At 41.1% G+C, this 22361-nt stretch overlaps 2 protein-coding genes across 4 annotated transcripts; one reads left to right on the top strand and one right to left on the bottom strand.

Moving 5' to 3' along the window:
• Positions 1-551: 551 nt before the first annotated feature.
• top1a (DNA topoisomerase Ia) lies at positions 552-9505 on the top strand. 2 transcript variants are annotated; one of them, XM_084705274.1, is made up of 21 exons: positions 552-686; positions 1092-1116; positions 3095-3191; positions 3501-3609; positions 3780-3832; positions 3913-4005; positions 4138-4234; positions 4313-4404; positions 4593-4708; positions 4832-4953; positions 5162-5284; positions 5372-5559; positions 5772-5916; positions 6101-6244; positions 6355-6540; positions 6638-6706; positions 6873-6987; positions 7154-7281; positions 8053-8147; positions 8256-8405; positions 8915-9162. In XM_084705274.1, exons 1-21 carry the CDS (start codon positions 654-656, stop codon positions 9015-9017), a joined length of 2283 nt encoding a protein of 760 aa, XP_084561400.1. In that variant the 5' UTR covers positions 552-653; the 3' UTR covers positions 9018-9162. The 2 variants fall into 2 exon arrangements, with proteins under 2 accessions (XP_084561400.1, XP_084561401.1); XM_084705275.1 differs by having other exon boundaries at positions 553-686; positions 4153-4234; positions 8915-9505.
• Positions 9506-11407: 1902 nt separating this feature from the next.
• zhx3a (zinc fingers and homeoboxes 3a) lies at positions 11408-22154 on the bottom strand. Of its 2 annotated transcripts, none has more exons than XM_084706198.1 (3): positions 21950-22154; positions 13385-16292; positions 11408-12867 (listed from the first exon to the last, which is right to left on the bottom strand). In XM_084706198.1, the coding sequence occupies exons 2-3, from the start codon at positions 16192-16194 to the stop codon at positions 12834-12836; spliced, it is 2844 nt and encodes a 947-aa protein (XP_084562324.1). In that variant the 5' UTR covers positions 16195-16292; positions 21950-22154; the 3' UTR covers positions 11408-12833. The 2 variants fall into 2 exon arrangements, with proteins under 2 accessions (XP_084562324.1, XP_084562325.1); XM_084706199.1 differs by lacking the exon at positions 21950-22154 and adding an exon at positions 16548-16651.
• Between the last annotated feature and the right edge of the window lie 207 nt (positions 22155-22361).

Raw genomic sequence — 22361 nt, 5'->3', positions numbered from 1 at the left:
TACAACCCACCTCTATGGGGACCCCCTCAAGAATAGTAAACAAATACTATTTTAACTTGTGGGGATATGTTCTTGATATTTAAAGGGAGTTTAGGGGGATTTAGGGTTAGAGTTAAAAGTATAAAGGGTTGGGATAAAGAGTTGGGATTAGGGTTAGGAGCTAGGATTAGGGTTCAGATTGTGTTTTGGGGTTTGGGTTAGGGAAATCTACATTTTGAATGGGACTAACTATTTTGTCAGTCCACACAAAAGAGCAATAAGCCTACAACATTCTGTGTGGATTCACATGCATAGCCTAAGATGCCATGTGATTTCGGACTAGCTGTAAGGATACACCCTGTGGTTGCTGCTAACAATCAAGCTACATTTTTTCCAGTAACATTTTCAGATTGTCTATCTTTTTACACAGGGCATAGGCCCATCTTCTGACACGAGTAGTAGGCCTACTGTCCGACGTGGAAGAGCACGTTTTAAGAGGGGTTATGGCGAACTCGTTTTCCCCACCCAGTCACTAACACGAGCATGCGCATTTTGATAAAATTCGGACTTAGTCGGTTACACAATTGTTTCTTTCTTCATTCTGCCTGCATCTCCTCGCCGGCATTTTACCCTACACGTTCCTCACTTTGTTTTTATCAGATACATAATTGGAAATGAGTGGAGATCATTCCCACAACGATAGCCAGGTATAATTTGGACTGGTGTTGTGTAATGTTTTTGGCTGTGTAACATAAAACTCTGTTGCTGTTCAATTTGCTATGATAGACTTAGGAAATGTTAGCTAGCTATCGAAGTTAGCAAGAACCAGAACATTAGCTCTGACTACTAGATAGCCATCTCTAGTACCTTTGTTTCTGTTTGACAATAACTAAATCTAGCTGAGTGACAACTGTATGGATCACACTAGCTGTATCCTATATTAAGGTGACATTTACATGATATGCCTATGTGTTATGTTAGCTTTCAAATGCTGTGTACTAGTCTTGCCAGCTTGTGGCGCTATTGTGAGCTAGCCGCTAGCCAATGTTAGAAGTTATCAGTGTCTACAGTAACAAGTGACCAAACATCATTGTTTGTCCTTGGTTTTGCAGATTGACTACGGCTCTCGGGCGAATGGTAAGAACGTGTGTTAAACTACAAATGTTATTTAAACCAGCTTATAATCTTTCCCAGAACTGACGTGTCTGCACCATTCGTGGTTAGGATAGCATGTGCTAGCTGGCTAGTTCTGTTTAATGCTAATGCTTCTGTTCAGCTAGGACAGAAATGGCGTCCAGAGACTAAGTCCGCTGCCTCCCTCACAAGCGCCTATTGTTCAAAAGACTGGCTCCGAAATGGAATTTAGAAAAAGTATTATGTAGATTGTATTGCAGATTCATAAAAACCCGTAGATGTTTTACATGTATATATACTTCAATTGTGTTTGCGGTCGCCTTAACGTGCCACATTCCGGGTCTGAAAGTAAGGGTTTGGGGGTTGAGGACTTAGTCTCTACGCCATTTTCTTTTTCAGTCTAGCGGTCTGAATGTTGAGAATATAGCTGAAGTGCAGATGGCTGTGATATGGAGGCGAAACACGGAGGAGCATTGGTTCAGACATGATTCCCAAGGGTGAAATCAAGATGGCACCTATGCATATTTAGCAATAACTTAAGTTGTTGATATTTATGTGACTGTTACTTACATGTTGTAGATATTGTTTGTGTGCAAAAGTGATCAAACATTTAGTTTCCAGATGGAATGTGGTTTTTCATAATTGACGTTTGCTAAATTTCTCATCTTTTAACTAATTATTGAGAAATTATTCTAATTTGAGCTAGGAAGGTCTTTTCTACATGGCTACTGTGTTAATGCACAACAATGCTAATTTAATTTAAGACTTCACACACTGAAATTTGACCAACTACAACATGCTTCCAGACAAAACACAAATGTCAAATCAGTTGAAGGTCCAGTGCCTAGGTCTGGTTGTACTACCACTGTATTTGGGACACTTGGGAGAGCAGAGATTCTAAATGTATTATTTGTTATCACTTGTTTATTTACTTTTTACATCTTTCTATCCATCACATCTTTGTGTAGTGTTTTCAGATTCAGGGTGGTTCATTTAAGAACTCTGTTCCTTCAATCTACAATTATTTGAAATGTTGCTTGTATTTTTTACTGTAAAATACTTCTGGCCAAGTTGCCCTTGCAAACCATTTTTGTTAGTGTCACTGTAGCCGAAGCTCTAATAATACCATTTAAATCATAATACAATTTAAATAGATGTTGATTAGGCTGCCCTGTTCACATTAAATTATGGCATTTATGTAAATACCTTGATGAAAATCAAGCTTTTCTCATTGCCATCTAGGTTTCAGGCTTGGGCTACACATATCAACATTAAAATAATACATAGGCCTGTATACTTAAGCTATGCAAAACTGTAGCTTCAACAATCTCAAAATAGCCATTATGGCCTTCCCAGATATCCCAATTTTAGCTCAAACAAAATTTGAAGCGAGTACTTCCATTGTAGGATGTTTTCCAATTACAGCAGAATATTTGAGAGCTGTAATGTTTTATGTCATCAGCTATTTGAGGTTGAGACTGCTTAGGGTCCTAGTTGTTCAACCCCAGATATACAATTCTAGCATGCACCTTCCAACATGAGAGGATGGTATAGTATTAAGTTTCTCCAGCCATCACTATTTGACTGTTACATTATGTTAACAACAATTAAGAGAAATTATTTAGTTATGGCTAGATGGAGATTACTTTCACTAGTTGACAATGTTAAGCAAAGTGGTGACATGCAGAGTGAAGCTTTCTTATATACCAGTATCCTTTTATACCAAGTAATGACCTTTTATACGTGTAATACCTTTTAAACAAAGCCTTTATCAGTTTAAGCACTAGGGGGCGTTGTCTTTCAGGTTTTGGGTCATTTAAGTCCAAACCTTGAAATGTTTTGGGGGTTTTATATTCAATATATTCCAAAAACAGGCACATGCATGATAATCCTCAAGTAAATGTAGTTTATTTTGGAACAGGAAAACCATTATGTCGATTTTGACACTGCTACACTCAATTACCACTCTGCTTTCCCCCAGATTCTCACAAACATAAAGATAAATATAAGGATAAAGAACACAAACACAAGGACCACAAAAAGGATAAGGAGCGTGAGAAATCCAAGTATGGCAACAGGTATGACTCGACTACCAGGTCTCTTGAGTGGGGGAATGTGGTGAATCAAACTGGTTTGAGTCACCAATGTTTGGGAATACATAATACATCTCCACATCTATTGGTATTAAGATAAGCTTTTCAACACAGGTATTTTTGGGGCATGTATCAGAAAAGGGTTGTGTGCATGCCTATCAAAATGCATATACGGTTGGAGACTGGTATTGCATCGGCATGCGGAAATGGTTATTCATGCGTTTTGACTGGTTTTTAAATGGAATAGTTTCAAACTGATTTTAATTTGTGTTCTTTTCTTTGGGGGGAACTTAGTGACCATAAGGACTCAGACAAGAAACACAAAGACGAGAGAGTGAAGCACAAAGATGGCAGCACAGACAGACACAAGCACAAGGACAAAGAAAAGAGGAAGGAGGAGAAAGTGAGAGCCAAAATATTTTTTCCATAAGTCATCCCATATTGTGCACGGTGGAATTGGGATGTCAGAACTATCAAGAATTCCTTTGACACTTCCTCAAAGGAAAGGTGAATTGGGCTAATATGCATTCAGGGTGAACACTTTTGTTCTGAACACACATTTTGCGTTGCCAGGTAAGGGTTCTTGATGGCAAACCAAAGAAGGAGAAAGAGAATGGCTTTGCCAGGTAAGTTACGTTTCACGTTTGTGGCATACAAATTAGTGTCATTTCAGAATTTATGATGAATCCCAATGTTTTTTCATCAGTCCTCCTCGCATTAAATCTGAGCCTGACAGTGATGGCTTCTACCAGTCTCCCAAACATGAAAAGTCTTTGAAGAGAGTGCGGGATGATGACAAGTAAGTAGAGCTGAGCATGTCCTCTGATTTATATTAATTCCCCTTTTTAAATGTAATTAGCAGCTCTGTCACTTTTGAGAATGTTTAGAAAGTAATGGTTGAAATCGCCAGTGTAATACAATAATCTTAAAGGTTGCCTCTTTTCAGTTCTGAATTCAAGCCCAAGAAGGTAAAGACTGAAAATGACAGGATGGACAAAAAAGTAAAAAAGAAGAACCAAGAGGATGAGGTTGGTGGAAAAACAGTTGTTCAGAATGCTCAAAACAGAAAGATCTTCAGGCTTTTTTAGATGCTCTTTCATTTCCAGGATATCAAGCCTAAAAAGACAAAAAACAAGAAAGGGGAAGGCGCTAATGGTAAAAAGAAAGCAAAGAAGGAGCCAGAAGAGAAGTGGAAATGGTTAGTTTCAAACATCCTCCAGCTGTGTTGTACAATGGAGCTATTCTCATTGTACATTTGGTGCCTTTCAGTTCATTTGATGAATGAAATGTGGAGGTTTAGAAGACTACTGGATGGACAAAATGATAATTTTCTGTGTTAACTGTCTCCTCACCTCAACTCTGTGATGGTTCTCTCCGGAACTCTAGGTGGGAGGAAGAGAGATCCACAGACGGCTCCAAGTGGAGGTTTTTGGAACACAAAGGTCCAGTGTTTGCCGCTGCATATGAACCTCTTCCCAGCAAAGTGAAATTTTACTATGATGGTGAGACTAACATGTTTTTTCTTCCACTGGTTAAATTTACTGTTGATGAGGTTGGAGACTGTTGCAACGGTGGATGTCAACCATATTTGGTAGCTGCAAATTGGTTTTAATCTTTTTAAATAGGAAAACACATGAAACTTAAGCCAGAGGCAGAGGAGGTAGCTACATTCTTTGCCAAGATGCTGGATCATGAGTATACCACCAAGGATATCTTCAGGAAAAACTTCTTCAAAGACTGGAGAAAGGTATGGCACACTGAATTACAGTTTTATTAGTCTGAGCACTTTCCAGATCAATCGTTTGGCTCTTATCCTTGAATGAATATTTACTGCCATAATATTAGCATATCAGGATAACATTTGTCATTGCCACAAGCAGTAATTTACCACAAGGAATGAATAGATGCATATGAAGACTCTTTTAACCAAATCTGTGTTTCTATTCCCTCCACAGGAAATGACCTCAGAGGAGAAGTCCAAGATCACAGACCTGAACAAGTGTGAGTTCAATGAAATGGCTGACTACTTCAAGGCTCAATCTGAAGCCAGGAAGCAGATGTCAAAAGAAGAGAAACTAGTAAGTCAAATCATCAACTTTTCTCATACCTTCTTTAATCTTGAAAATGAAAGCAGCTCTAATTCTTAAGATACTGTTTACTTGCAGAAAATCAAAGAGGAGAATGAGCGTCTCCTCCAGGAGTATGGCTTCTGCATCATGGACAACCACAAGGAGCGGATAGCTAACTTCCGCATCGAGCCCCCAGGTCTGTTCCGTGGCCGAGGTGACCACCCCAAGATGGGCATGCTGAAACGCAGGATCCGACCTCAGGACATCATCATTAACTGTAGCAAGTGAGTTTGTGTTGAGGCTAAACAGTGTCCTGACAAATCTTTTCTTTCCTGCTTACTAAACATTCTATTGTTTCACCTATGTGCTTATAGAGAACTGATTGGAGAACATTATCAATGTTTGTCCCCATTAGCCAAGCAGAGAGCAATAATCCTGTTTAGGAGTAATTATTGGTAGGTTTTGGCCTTTCATTGCTCTTTTTCCTCTCCTCCAGGGACTCCAATCATCCCAAACCTCCTCCAGGCACCAAATGGAAGGAACTGCGTCATGATAACAAGGTTACCTGGCTGGTTTCGTGGACAGAGAATATCCAGGGATCCATCAAGTACATCATGCTGAACCCCAGTTCCAGAATCAAGGTGGGCTGATGGGGGCCTTAAGGCATATTGATTCATGTTTATGGGGTTACAGACTACATTTGTACCGATCAAACCAAATAATCTACCAGGTTTAGTCATTTCAAGTTTGGAGTGACCATGCACTTCTAATTGACCCCATGTGTTTTCAGTGTTCAAATGTTTGCATTCATGTGTTGGCCTCCAGGGAGAGAAAGACTGGCAGAAATATGAAACAGCCCGTCGGCTGAAGAAATGTGTGGAACGGTTGCGGGCCCAGTACCGTGAGGACTGGAAGTCCAAGGAGATGAGGATTCGACAGAGAGCTGTGGCCCTGTACTTCATTGACAAGGTTTGTTACCTCCATACAAACATGCGTGCACTGACTGGTTACTCGCTACCTCATGGTAGATATTTTGAGATCGCTCTAGTTGTAACATGTCGTGTCCTACATTTTCCCAGCTGGCTTTGAGAGCTGGTAACGAGAAGGAGGAAGGAGAGACTGCAGACACGGTGGGCTGCTGCTCCCTCAGGGTAGAGCACATCGTGCTGTCCCCTGAGAAGGACGGACAGGAGTTTGTTGTGGAGTTTGACTTCCTAGGAAAAGACTCCATCCGCTACTACAACAAAGTCCCTGTGGAGAAGAGGGTAAGGAGTTTGGTGGAATAGCTCGAACTTGAACTTGATTTGCCCATTTTAAATCGGCTCCTGGACAGGGTTAATGTTGTATTTTTTTTAATCCCAGGTATTCAAAAATCTCCAGCTTTTCATGGAGGGCAAGCAACCAGAAGATGATCTCTTTGACCGCCTTAATGTAAGCTAAACGAGCGCAGTCTCTTAAACACGACCTCTCCTAGATATGAAATAGTATTTTTAAAATGTCCATCTCAGTGTATATGACGTTGGATGTTAATTTTCTAACTTCCAGATCCCCATCTGTCCCATTTGACCTTATGAGTGCCATCTCTCTCTTCTTCCAGACCACCATTCTGAACAAGCACCTTCAGGAACTGATGGATGGACTGACGGCTAAGGTGTTCCGTACCTACAATGCGTCCATCACTCTGCAGCAGCAGCTGAAGGAGCTGACGAGCCGTAAGTCATAGCTGCCATCACGTTCTCACTCACTCACGCCCAGTCTGACTTTGTGTTACTCTGTGCACCTGAAAACATTTGGATGACGGGACGAATCTGGGTGGTGAAGAGCAAAACTCATCTTAAGGGGGGTAAAAAAAAAGAAGTCTAATTTGTTTACCTCCAGCTGATGAGAACGTTCCTGCCAAGATCCTGTCCTACAACAGAGCCAACAGAGCTGTGGCCATCCTTTGTAATCATCAGAGGGCACCACCCAAGACCTTTGAGAAGTCCATGCAGAACCTTCAGACTAAGGTAAGTGTTTGTTTTTTCATGATTCCCCCCCAAAAAAGGGGGGGGGGGTGCACATGTGTTATGCACATTTGGACTATTCTAGCTCACGATATGTGGACACAGCAGCCCACCATACCTCACTCAAAACCTAACGTAGCTACTCCAGTCTATACAACAGCAATTGACATTTAGTAGCCTACGGTTTTTTACGTGTCTACAGTACCCTAGGATTTGAATAAACAGTGATGCAGTTGAGTTAGTTTATTTCATGCACTTTTATGAATACTGACTGTTATATTCTGATAATATCAATGAATAAAGGATACAACATACTATTGTCAGTGTTGTATTGTAGACTAAAAATGCAAAAATAATTCATAAAATGTAGCCTATGTTCAAAGTGGTTCAAAGTTTTTTTTGGGCACATTGCACCGTTTAGATGGCGTCATCAGGATAGTGAAATTCATAACTTTGCTAGCAACATGTATACAGTAGCGTCAGAAGAAATTAAACAAATGTATACTGCATCAAAAAAGTTAAAATATACAAATATGTACAGTATACAGCATATGTAGGCTGTAGCATATATAATATTGTGATGTGTGGCATAGCAAGACTAGTAGCCTAACATGATGCTAATTGCCCGCCCCGCCCCGAGATTTGTACTGCATACCCGTACCCAACCCTTTTCAACGCCCAACATTCCAACACGAGTGTTTAAACAGCGGCATCCCAACTGGCATGTAGAAACACACCCTTTTATTCTCCAATACTGTTTTTTGTTGTTGTTAGATTGATGCCAAGAAGGACCAGCTGTCTGACGCCAAGAGGGAACTGAAGAGCTCCAAGGCCGATGCCAAAGTACGGAGAGACGAGAAGTCCAAAAAGTAAGTAGCAATGGACGATCAAGGGCACCATTAGGTATCCTCTGCTGGTGCTACTACAAATGGCTTGTGCAGATAGATGATTCTCCCCTGATGCTCCGCTGCACCTAGATCTGTAGAGACCAAGAAAAAGGCAGTGGAGAGGATAGAGGAACAGCTGATGAAGCTGGAGGTGCAAGCGACGGATCGTGAGGAGAACAAGCAGATTGCCCTGGGCACCTCCAAACTCAACTATCTGGACCCACGGATCTCTGTAGCCTGGTGAGACAGGACTCCACTCTTACATTACATTTAGTCATTTAGCAGACGCTCTTATCCAGAGGGACTTACAGTAAGTACAGGGACATTCCCCCGAGGCAAGTAGGGTGACGTGCCTTGCCCAAGGACACATCATTTTGCACGGCAGGGAATTGAACCAGCAACCTTCTGATTAACAGCCTGATTCCCTAACCGCTCAGCCATCTAACCCACCATCTATCTGGTTCTCCCCCACTTTTATATATTTTGCATTATATGTAAGCAAGTGCAATGGGTGTGTGACATGTATGTATATATATATATATATATATATATATATATATATATATATATATATATATATATATATATATATATATATATATATATATATATATATATATATATATATATATATATATATATACCATTAATGAAGTTAAATTCTTCTTGACCTTCTTTAGTAAAAAAAAAAATGTAATTTCACATTCATTCAAATGTAATTTCACATTCATCTCCCATTGTCTTCCAAGGTGTAAGAAGTGGGACATCCCAATTGAGAAGATTTACAACAAAACACAGCGTGAGAAGTTTGCCTGGGCTATCGATATGGCAGATGATGACTATGAATTTTAAATCCAGTAGCTGTATTTGTTTTCATTGGATACCCATTTTTAGCTTAACAGATTTTACCTGATGGCCAGCCTGACGAGCTGTTGTGAGGAGTGTGTGCTCAAAAAGTGTGGCTGTATAGATGAGTTGAATGCCAGAGGATGATGGTCAGAATGTTAAGGCTATCACAAATGAGCTAATCGGAAGGGGGAGGGGGGAAGGCTTAGTCTTAGGATCTGATCCGAAATCAGGTCAGTGATCTATACCCACATAGGAAGGTCAAGCAGTGCTCCAAATGATGACCGACCAGTGGATGATTTTTACCTTTTGGCTCTGCCCCTTCAGACGCAAAACTTGAAGATGTCTGAACTTTGAACTTTGTGGTCCTATAGCAACTGTATTCAACAGCAAAAAAATGCTTTGTATCATTTGTTCACTTGATCTGTATTTTATCCTCCCATATATTAATGAATTCTATATTTTGATAGAAGAAAAAAAAAAAAAAAAGTAAATCAATAAATTCCTTAAGTACACCCGTGCGCCTTTTGAGGACAAGAAATGTGAGTTTGAGTTGTGGGGAAAAAAACCATGCAAGCTGTGTCTGGGTGAGTGTTTTAAACGGGACTATTGAATTGTAACATGAGGATGCTTGGATTGGCATAGGGAAATAACTTAAACTTCGTCAATAGCCTAAGCAAGCAGAATGTGAATTTCTTGAATTTTCTCTTTTTGTTACAGCTTTCATCAGGGACTTCAGTGTAAATGTGAACCAATCATGATTTGTTTCCCTTGCATTGCCAGCATCCTCTAAATCCTTCTACATAGCATTGTGTCCATCTGGTTTTAACTTAATTATTTCAAATGACTGCTTCATGAGGAAAAAAAATGCCCTTATCTGTTACTTGAAGAAAATGCTTTTTAAAAATGTATTTTAAGTTGGATAATGGAAAATGTTTTTCTTTCAGAAGGTTGTGAGGGATATGAACTTTGCCAAAAAAATAATCTGTTACAATTTAGGCAGTTATTTTTAATTGTGTAAAGACTGAGTAAAATGAAACATAACAAGAGTTTTAATGTGAATGATTCATTAATTTTATTCCACTTGTCTAGAAGGGAAGTTGTTCGTAGTGGTAAACTCAACTTCCTGGTCCGTCTCTCCTGTCATAGCCTCCAATCATTTTTGTTTTAGGTTGTATGCTCATTGTAGGTTGAAAATAATAAAATCCTACAACTCATTTTAAATGTTACGTCTGATTATTTTCTCACTTGATAACGCAATATTATGCAATTTTTCTTTGTAGTGATTATATTTGTCATTTGAAATGTTTAGGATAAAACATGTTCTGAAACCCCCCAAAAATATCAAGTTTCATTCCTGAGTTACAGGCACCTAGAAGTCAAACAAGTTTGTTTGGAGTAAACTTCTACAGGAGAGCCACCAGACTTTGTTTTTGACATTTGCTAACAGACAGGATTTCTGAAACAGTGCAAAATTCTCACTTATTTTCATCCAGGCTTTAGGATGAACAGTAACAGGCAAAATATGGTTGAAGATAAATAGGCCAATCAATCCCACCTGAAGCCTATTCATATAATGCTCACGCTCTGCTTGATAAGTGAAGAAATTAGGTGCTTCATACATGAGCACTGGATGTGAGAAATCAGTAAGGAGTGTGTCCAGGTTAAACATTTTAAGCAGTGTGTAAAGAACGTGTTATGCAAAAGTGTTTTACAATTCCAAACAGTAAAACCAAAAATGTGCTTGCAGTTTTGGAGTCTTTGTGTGCCTCAAGAACCACATTGTGTGTAAAAAAAAAAAACAGATCAGTTGATGCAAATCTAGTAATTTGGTATAATTGAATATTGGATAAACACTTGCTAGATGTCAATAAATAAGAAAAACACATCTTGGTTTTTGTGTTAACTTAGTAAACTGTTAAAATGTTTTGCACTGAGCAGTCAGACTGAATACAGGTTGGTTAAGCATCTGAAACTGTTCTCTAGTCTGCTGCTTAAGCATCTGAAACTGTTCTCTAGCCTGCCGTTTTGTAGGCAGTAAATATTGCACACATCTGAGATTTGTCATAGAAATGAACAGTCACTTATTTGTCACATTGAATGTTGTATTACAATCTGTATGCTCATATTACAAGTATATAGCCAAAGGATGTTTTGTTTTTTAGTACATACAGTACCACTCAAAACTTTGGATTTGCATTTTCCCTTGAACATGTGTCCAAACTTTTGACTGGTACTGTCAGTGCAAACATAGTTCTCTACCAGCAGATGACAATGTTTCTTACCTAATTTATTTATAAAATTATTAAATAATGATTCCATACATTTTGCTTTTGTCTATGTATGCACTAATTATGCTGAAGTCTATGTTTTCGTGACAATAAAACCAACAGACATTCTTGATCAGTGAATATTTTGTTTATTCTGTAAAGATTCAGAAGTGTAGAAAGGATGATACAACAGTGCTTTATGATCAAACTATTTCATAAAAGTTAACGTGATCATAACACAGTAAGTCCAGATTCCTTTTTATTTTATTGTCTCAAACCAAAATAAATTGGTAACATTCGACAAGTGCATACACTGCTGGTAGGAGGTCACCTCCAATTTCACTTTGGATGGTATAGCACCGTTCTTAGCTATTTAGCAGCTTCACAAAGATGCAGCTTTGTAGGATTCATGTAGTGACTACGTTTGTACGTTTATATGAACACATGAAAATTCAGTGGAGTGAAACACGTCTCCACATTTGGCTCTCTAGCTAGCACTGTCAGTGTCCAGGGCTTTAAATCAAATTAACATTTAGATTTTAACAACATTTTCCAGTAATGAAATTTCATTTCATTACAGCAAAGTGTTGAACTTTTCCAAGTGTACAGAAGCAGCAAATTCACAGATATAGACCAGCAATAACCATCAATACACTGGAAACATTGTTGCTCTCAACAGCAAATCATCTTAAAAAAGCAACGTGAAGGGCGGACCGTCATATCAACACATGGACAAAGCAGAGTAAGGCAACGGTAGCGTGACAGGCTCTCTCTGTTGAGCTTTCAGATGAAGCCAGGGCAGTGTAGAGTATTGATCTTGACAGAACTGTCAATAGCTTTACTCTGGGGCAGTGTGATTTTAGCATTGCTGTCTTCATTAGTGCATTGTATGTATTGTCTCTTGTGAGTAGCTGAACTGTTAAGTGATCACTAACATTTATACAGAGCAGAATAAAAACTTGTATTGATTGCATCTGGACTTACAGTGACTATAGAGGAGTAAATGGAATTGAAAAACCAAATGAAGGAAATAGTAAAATTCAAGGCAGTGCTGAAGTACTGGTTGCTAAAAGAGTCTCACAAAGCCAACAATAACAACTCTATATGACACTTCTTTCTGTCGGGTCAATAAACAAACCGTAATAGTGCATTTTCCATCATATATGTATATATATCTCCCTCTCCCTAACAGTATCTTCCCTCTACATAATCCCTCAATTCAAGTCAGTTATCCAGTCTGTGTGCATCCTCTTTCTATTTCCGATCCATCTTACTGACCTCATTGTGCACCCACCCCACACAACCACAAAGAAGCATGAAGAAAGGCTTTAACATCACAGGACTCAAAGTTGAGAAGTTCTTTCATTTCAGGATGTCAAAAGTAATGGTTGATGGAAGAGGTGGGGGTGAGATGGGGGTATTCACAGTTACAGACGACGGTCCAACGGTTCAGCTACAATCACATCTGCTGTCATAATGAACACACAGACCTTGGCCACAAAGCTGGCTAGCCGAAAACGTCCTGTTCCTGCTATATGATTGGATCATTCTGTCACACTTCCAACAGCTCTGTCCTCAGGCGATCCCTTGGGGTGGGGGGTGGGGGGTGGGAACAGACACACACGCATGCATGTGAAATGCCTGCTCATTATTGTTTTGAGTTAATGTACATACTGTTTGAATTCACATTGAGGAAATCAAAAACTAGCCAGTTTAAAAACCATTTCACCCCAGACAATTGTCATGATTTATTCACATATATTAGCGTGCTTGCTCAATGTATAATTTAACGGCCCACACTCCGACTCATCTAAAAATAGGTTCTTAAAACACAGACCTTTGATTGTTTCAAAGAAGCTACTTAGTTTGAGTAACCACACCCTCTCTTGCTTCACTTTTCTCTATAAATCACATAAGAACAACTAACAATGATCTTACTTTATTTCTTAATTTTCTTTATAATACACTCTATATAAAACATCTTTAATAGCTATAAAACACAAAGCAATTTAGGATGATCTGGGAAAGTCCCCAATTGTAAAGAGTTTTTCAGAGACTGCCACAAGACAGCAAATGTAAAGTTCCAAGTATAAAGTGACTTACCTGTCTTGACTGCTGTCGGTCGCCTCCACAAAGGCCTGCCCAGTGACGGGCTGCTGGTGCTTATCCTCGCTCTCCACCCAGTGATCCTGCAAAGCTCCTGACTCTACTGTCTGTCCAGCGCTCCCTCTGTCCCCAGTCTCTTCAGAGTCCACGAGACTCAGCAGTGGAGTGTATGTGTCTCGCCAGACACCCCTCTGCACTGTGCTTCGCTGAACAGGCTCTTTGTCAAGCTGCTTGCTCACATCTTCTTCGGCCAGTTTCTTATGAGCTGGCTGGGGGTCTTTTAGTGCATCAAGGTCCAGGTCAGTGAAGCTGTTGGCCTCTTTTAAGCCTGCTGGTGGACGCTGGTAGCTCTCTAGCCACTGCAGCTGACCATTCTTGTGGATGTAGCGGCTATCACTGAACCAGCGCACCACCTCTGACTTGGGCAGGCCTGTCAGGACGCTCAGCTCTTCATACTGCTGGCTGCTGGGCCAGCGGGTGCTGGAGAACGTCTGTCTGAGAAGGTGCACCTGCTGTGGGCTCTTCTTTCCCCATGCGGCAGAGAAGGATGGCTGGGGGGACATGGCGGTCTCAGGACAGTCAGGTTTGAGCTCTGGGGTTGTGGTCTCCAGGCCAGGTGTGGTATCAAACTCATTAACCTTCAGCCTTCTCCGGTTTATCTTGATCGGGTCAACTTTAAGCCCTGTTCTAGTCTTGTCCATCTCAACTTCGTCTTCCTTTTTGATAAGCTGCTGTAAAATTGACATACCCTTTATGGGAAACTCCTGAATACACTTGCTCTCCTCTATTATAGATATGCTGCTGCTGTTTTTAGTAATGACGGTGGTGCTGGTGTTGTCATGTTGAGCATTGCTGGCATGATTCAGGTTAGGGACGCTACCATTATTGCTAGTGCTGGAATAGTCACTGCTAACACTGCCATTGTTGGTCTTGTGATGGATACAGTTGTTGGTTTTGTCATCATCAGCCTGTGTTAATGGAAACGTATCCAGGTTACTGGCACTAGTATTACTGTGACATTTGATGTTAGATTTGCTGGTGTTGATGACCACTTTACTTTTGTTGCTACTAAAACCTTCTAAGATAGATGGTATACTGTCAACGTTACTGTTTTGTCTCCTTTCATTGTCAGATCCGCAATTATTAGTATTACTAACAACAGTTGAGCAGCCGACTATGCTGTTGCTTAAGCCGCTGTTGTTCATAGATGTCCTTGTGCCATGTTCTCCACCGTTACTACTACTGGAGAAGTAACTACTAATGCTACTGCTACTACTGCAACTACTGCTGCTACTGTTACTACGGTTGCTGGTGCTCACGACACAACTGCTGCTTCCAGCAATGTCTAACCCCAGGCCGACACTCTTGTCTGTCTCCAGTATTGGTACAATATTCTTGGTCAGTACGTGTGATGTTCTGACCACTATTGGACATGTTGGCGGCGTGGCGGGAGTGGTGTACGATACCCTGGTGACCTGTTGGCCGCCTGCCATGCCAGCCTGACTGGCTATGACCTTGGTCTGCCTGCCTAGCACACTACCATGGAGCAGATTGGCCGTCTGGTAGTTGGGTCCCACTGGGGCAGGTTGGGCAGTGATAGTGTGATGGCTCACTATGTGATTGGCATGTCTTTGTTTAGAGGGATGCTTTTGTGGTTCTTCTGTCTGGAACACAGTGTTGAACATCTTCCTTTTGGCCTCCTCTATCTCTTCGGGGGACCAGCTGATGCCTTGCTTCAGTCTTTGAGCTGTGAACCATAGTTTAATCTGTTCTTCAGGAAAATCAGAGACCACAGTCAAGTAGCAGAGCTCGGCTTTGGATGGGTATGGGAACTTGCCAAAGGAGGTCTTGAGAAAGCTGCTGGTGTCCATGGCAGCATCATAGGTGGGGATGCTGCTAAGCGGGATCATCACTTTTGGAAGGTTCTTGCTGGAATCAGAAGAGGGCAAAGAATAGAGAGAGGGAGTGTGTTTGTGAAAAGGTTGACTGGGCGCTGTTGTTATTACATGAGTGAAAGAGGTTCTCGGTACAGCAGGGGAATCGGTAACCCTGAGAGCCCCATTCTGGAGTTCAGGCACATTTGTCAACATTTTAGGGTCCATCTCCTTCCCAGTGTCTATCCTTCGCACTTCCACAGTGTGGGAGACCACTATCTTCTTGTGCTCCCCCTTGGCCTTCATCATCCTTGCTATAGGTGTTTTGGTAAGGGAGATCCCAGATTCACAAAGGACATCCCCGTTGTCTATGAACAAGCTTTGCTCCACTGTGGTTATCTGGTCCCTCTTTTTGACATGAAGGGAACCATGAACAGATCCCCTTGTCAGCCCAGGGTGGGCTTTTGCATTGTGCAGAGCTAGGGCCTCAAATCGAGCCACTGACACTCCACAGTTCAGGCAGTAGAAGCTGGGCTGAGCCCTGAAGTCTGCATGGCAGATATGCAGATGGTCCAAAAAGGAATTAAGATCTCTGGACTCAAAGCAGCAGGGTTGGCAACTGTATACTCCCCCTTTATACCATCGGTCTCCACCTTTAGGTCTTGAGGAGTCATGACAGAAATGGCCTGCCGCTTCTCCACTGATACTGAGGATGCTGTCTTCTGGGATCGTGGGTAGGAGCTCGGGTAGACAACCCAGGACAATCTCTTCCCGCACATGTTTGGTTTTGGAGGGGATCATGCAAGGTACAGTTGATTTCCTCTTGCTAGCCATTATGATATTATGATAAGATGTATTGACTGATTGGTTGTCCAGTATGATAACAGGGGGCTGGTGGTGAGTGGAAAGCTCCTGATCTAGGTTAAGTGTCATGGACGAGCCGCTATATTACAGTGTTGCTTCATGTTGCCCTTTTTTCTTGGCACTCATCTCACTTGCTCACGGATGTGTATGAGCAGTCCACTGGGCACCTGTGAGAGAGAGAGATGAAAGAAAAGTTAATTGCATAAACATGCATGCTGAATCACATGTCATTTCAACAGACATGGGCCTCTTATTTACCCATATTTCCAAATTGCTACTTCAACTTCCCAATCCTTCTCATCAAGTATTCTAAACATAAGCCTCAAATGAAGGAAACACTATTCTGCCAATGAATGTCATCAAGTCACATTTGAAATGACATTTTATAACATTTTGGTAGATTTCTGGTGATTTGTACTTACATGATTTAACTGTACACTAGGTATAAAAGATCATTTATCTCGGTCTCCTACACTCTCCCTGGCTTTATTCCCCAATAACACAAAAATGTAACTGTTATGAGCCAGTTTGAAGTCATTTCAGGACATAGGTCAACCATGGTCAATGTTTTCCGCTTACTCGCATTGTACAGTTTGTAGCTAAATATCTCATAATGTTTCTTTCTCTGGGCACTCTACCCTATGCTACAAAGATTCAGAAGAAAAGATATGAAAGCGAAAACAGAGCTCTTCTCTCAACGGTCCGCCCTTTCAATGATCCTGACGCACAAACATGCTCATTTTGCACATGGTTCCCTTGATCTTTATCGCTTCCTCTTCCTACATGGAATGCCACCAATCGCTTGACAACATGACGTTTCCATACAGAGTAATTCTCTCAATTACAGAATAGTGTCACATTCAAATCAACATTCTACTGAGTCTTCAGTGAATCAAAAAGCCTTCACGTTTGTGTTCACCATGACCGTCTGGCTGGTAAATAAAAGATGAACCTGTTCCAGAATTAAAACCCCCAAATGACTGCCCACAGAACATGCTGATCCCAGACAGGCCGTGACGTTGTTTTTGTAACTGCCTCTTTTTTATTTTACTTCTAATGACGGCTGCCTTCCATCTAAAAACAAAACAAAAAAACTAGGTCATCAGCATCTTATGCAGTAATCCCGCTTCACTGCATCCAGACGTGGGCATGTGCTGTATGTTTAGCCGCTGGAGAGGTCATGATACTCTCTGACGGCACACTTGCTTAACCCTGAGTGGGAACAACCAGTTTGTTTCTTGGACCAAGTGAATTCTTACGCAATGCAAAAAACTGTTAACTGTTGCATGAAAACTTGACAGAGGGTTTAGAATAGGATGGGATGCAATGTAGTTGTTAGAATGTAATTGTATACTAAGACAATGTCATATTAAAACCTAAATGTTCTAGTCTCAAAATATTGTCCCACTTATAGTTTCCTTCTTTCTATACAAAATAACATGATAGCTATGAAATCCCTCCTCCACTGGTCAACTTTAAATTACACAATGTTCTCATGGGTCCAGGCTGACAATGTAACTGTGTTACTACAGCAAACGGACAGAAGCACCTGAGAAAAGACTGTAGTGACAGCAGACATTGCACAGACATCTCCCCTCCAGACAAAACAAACTTCCTGCACGACAAATATATAGACCGGCCAGAATGTTAGAAAATATTTCATAAAATCCAGGTCACCTATCTAAAGAATTGGGTGCTTTATCTGGCAGGAGAGAGGAGTGATCAGACACTAGACAAGGGCTTCCCAGACAGCAAGCCATTGAATGGAGCTCTCTGAAAAAGAGGGGCTTCGTGTTTCAGCACAGAGGTAAACTACTCAGACTAGCATTGTCCCCAGTGTGTCGTATGTCCTGATACTGGCACCGACTATTGGGCTGAGAGGAAGCTCTTTTCATCTCACAAGACCTAGGGACTAGAATCTGAACTGAGGTAAAGTGACAGCTCTCAGACTCTGTAAACACCCACGCTCATCAAAAGCTTTGCCTTGTACGTATGAAAGTATTTCCTTGTGTGCTTAACTTCACATGTGACTTTAGAAGCATCCAAGTCCTTAATTCTTCATTGTTTAAAATGTAAATGTGAAGTAAAATGTCATTTCATTTGCTGTGCTGTAGATGGGGTCAGATACAGACAGTGTCACCAAAAACTGACATTTAAAAACAAAGACAGGTATTTGTAATGGTGCTTGTCACATGAAAAATGAAGGAGAAGAAAGGATGTATGAAGAGATGGGAAAACACAAGGGAGACAGTCAGGGTAAGGTTAGTGTATGATTGATGATGACAGACTGCAATGAGTTGGTTGAAACTCAGACATCACAAACATTTTCAGTACTTCAGAGTTATCTGTGTCTTGCAAGGAACTTTAAACCGTTTCCATGGATTTCACATAAAACATTTACGGAAATATTAACCAGTACTCAAAATGGTGGGGCTAGACAGGACAACTCATGACACATATGAATTATAAAACCTATTTAGAAGCATTCAGCATCTTCTGCTGAATGTCCATTAAATAGATTAATGTCATGTGAGTGGATCAGCTAGACACCCAAAATATAAGTCAGAGACAGACAGCAATTACTGCCTAGAACAGGAAATAGATTTGGAACAATGCTGCCCTATTTTTAAGAGGAATGTGATCCAGTGCCGGGAGCTTCATTAACACGACTGACCGTTGACTTGCCATTGTTCCATTCATGTCTGAGTGTCTTCTGTAACTATTGTGATTTTCGCATCTATGCTTGGCAGCATGGACTTGGGTTGGTGGCATGGCTCTGTGTCTTGTCAACTGTAATCATCGGTTAGGGGTACTGAATCATCGCTCACTGTGAAATGTTTTGGAGTCATCACTAATCAGAGTCAGTAGCACAGTGCGAATACAGCAGATATGTCGACTGCATCTTGTCTGTCCTTTTGCAAGCCCATCAAATATGCCTTGGATACAGTGTACGTGTTTGTGAATGTCTGCTGAGACGCAGGTGTTGGCAGGCCGTCTCCTCCTCGCCCCCCTTACCTCCGTGACTGCAGCCTGGTCCGCTGGGAGACCAGTCGGCAGTGCCACTCATGTGTTAACATTGCCATGGCAACTCTGCTCTTCCCCTTGCCCACCACACACACCACACAGAGGAGTCACTTGCCTACACTACACTACACTCTCCGCCCAGACAGATGCACACACTTATACAAAAAAAGACAGTTAAATTACACATCCTGGCAGTGCAGGTAAAAGTTAGTTCTACATCTTTAGCCTTGTCAGGCTTGGGTTTTAACTGTTGTCAGAATTTGAGTTTTGTTCTATTAAAGATTAACAACATTCTGTACCTGCCTCATGGTACACTCTTCTCATTAAGGGTTTGTAAAACTCTACAGAGAAATTAGGACACATACTTCACTTTACATATGAATGTCCCATCAGGCCTAAGGACTGAGGGAAGGAATGTTTCTTCTCTTGACTTCCTGAATGTCAGCTCTACTTCTTCGGGTTTCTAATAAAATGCCTAAAGAATTTTCAAACACAAATCTCGTCCCTATGGCTGAACTGAATGAAAGACAAACAGTGTGTGGAAAAATCCTTAGTCTCATGTCCTTGTTGACGAATAACTCTTTCATTTCTGTAGCCAAGACAACAGGCATTGATTTGACAACTTAAAAAGAAAAGGGAAGAAAAATGGCGGTGCACCGTACATTATACTGTCCCACCTAAAATGGCTGACATCACAGTCCCATGTTACTGCCAGAGTCTGGCAAACACCAGCTACTGCTGACCAAACCTTTCTTGCATGGGACAGAGAAAAGCAGGGGCAGTGTCGTCACAAGCCCCCAGCTTTTCTTCTCACAGCGACAGAAGTTTATTGCAGTTGGAACTATGTAAACAGTCTATGTCAGCAAAGCTTTGGATAGCTTTGGGTCTTGATAATACGATACGAACTATGAGAAAGGATGAAAAGCATGGGAAAATGTGAACGGTATAGATGGTATGCATACCTATACTTGGGGAAAGCTGTTCAAGAACTGCATTGATTTTTTTGTAAGGATGAGGACGTATTCTTTTTTCCCCCCCAAGATATGCTTGTTTGCACAGACCTGGTAGGAAATAGATCTGGTTGGTATTAGTAAGCTGATTTTCCCCTCTAAACTTCGGAATGTACACTGGATGTCAGCTAAAACTGCAAATCATGACCATATGACCCTCCTCCGATGAATTCTGATGATTAATATAAAACCTAGTAAACTGAAAACATGAAAAAATGATTTAACTGGTGATGATAAAAATCAGAACATATAATCCTCCTAATGGAATATGCCTCTTACTAAGGAGAACCATGCAAGCATTTTTTGGTGGAGGGTAGGGACTGTCAGCCCATTACAGAGTGTCTGTGTATACAAACACTCTCTGTTATGGCCATAACCAAAACTGTGAGCCATTCCTAATTGCAGGGAGTCAGAATGAAAGGCAATATGTCTGGCATCCTCATTAGACCAGTTCAAAGAAGAGAGATGGAGGAACGTTCCCAGGGATCCACACAGGGAACTGCCATTTCCCCAGTGTACAGTGAGACAATCCACACGTCACACTCATTGGACCCAGCTTAACTGAGCACACTGTGGAGCCAGGTGATGAGAGGTGGTGTACCTTTGCATTTGCTAGTAAAGAGAGACTAAAGCAGTACTGATAAGAGAGCAATATGTGAGCTCTATGTTGATGATATCGGTTATAGGCATCTTTCAGATTGACGTATGGATAAATGACCAGGTATTAGGAAATACTATATATGACAATATTGTTCACTTTTCACTAAATATATTTAGTGAAAAGTGAGCATGTCCCTGTCAGGTCAATGCCAGTGTGAGACCCTCATCAAATGCTAAGATGTTGCGGTCTAGGTTGTTTAATTTATTGGTTGCAAGGCACTAAGGGCGATAGTGGCTGAGGCAGCTTTAGTCACCAGCCTACGGGGACTCCTCCTGAATGTCTGTGTCACAGGCTGGCACATGATAGTCAGCATTCCACTAGAATAATGCATCAATGCCAAAGCAACTAACTGGACCGCAACAATAACGTGTGCAATTTGTATAAATAAGTTATCACTTCAGATGAAGCATTTACGAGCATTTCCGCCTAATTCACAAATAACTTAACAACTAAATAGCTAATGTAGGGTCAAGATATTCCCTATCATTAAGATCAGGTAGAAAATGAAAGCAATTTAGTTCCATTATAGCCTACTACCCTTAATACATTCAGTGACTGTGCGTGTGTGGAAGGAGGTATTACACTAAACAATTCAAACAGAGGGAAGACATTTTCGGATGTAAAAATCTGGACCCACGTCATATTGTCCGGTAAATAACTCATTTCTAATATCCGGATGTTCTTTTATTAAAACACCTCAACTAAAGAGTGTAACCATTGACACGAGAAGAAATCCGACCAATACAATTATTTTTTTTAAACGTCACATTGTAGCCCGTTCACGAACTATGGGGGTAAAGACGAACGTTAGTCTTCATTGACACTGTAACGAACTGACAAGTTAACCCGTTCACTTCAGAAGCCTGTTGGCAAACACAGCATCGGTTTACTTGTTATTAAAAACACAGCTCATACTGTAGCCATGGTAGCATTTGAATATTCCCCAAAATCCAAACTCGCACCCCCCACCTACTGTCGCCATTTTATACATTGGCGACTTCATATAAACTGGCTACTACAACACAACATAAAAATTCAATAGCGAGTTACAATTTTAGTAAACAACTTTGAGTCATGTCACCCACACGCGTTGTTCGATTGCCTAAAAGAATAGCCTATGTGGCCTTACCTTGAATGTTGGTCAGGGGAAAATGAAATCCGACATTAATATAGAAAATATTATTTTAATAGCTCCGTTCGTAGCGCTTTGTAAAAAGAAGAGGGTGGGACCTCTCCTCAAGTGAACCCGGTGAACTGGCGTGAACTCGGCAGTGACCACAACTAGGTAGGCTGCATTACCTCTCCTTGCTTAGTGCATGGACAGAAAGCAACTATGGTCGACAGCGCAGGACGAGGCAGCCAAAAATGATACGGTGTATTTCCTATGAACACGTGATTCAAAGCGTCACCCAAAATTCCAAAAACCCTTTCATCTAATTTTTGGAGAGGCGGGGGTCGTGCAGTGGATGCAGTTTGCTTTGGGGAAAATGTCGGGCATGGCAGGGCTATACAGACCTAATCAACAGTGCAGCCGAAACTAT

This window comes from Hypomesus nipponensis, chromosome 9 (assembly GCF_054491055.1).
Source record: "Hypomesus nipponensis isolate SF chromosome 9, ASM5449105v1, whole genome shotgun sequence".
NCBI classification, from domain to species: Eukaryota; Metazoa; Chordata; class Actinopteri; order Osmeriformes; family Osmeridae; genus Hypomesus; species Hypomesus nipponensis.
Note: the sequence above shows the minus strand (reverse complement) of the source record. Positions and strands in the feature narration are given on the sequence as shown.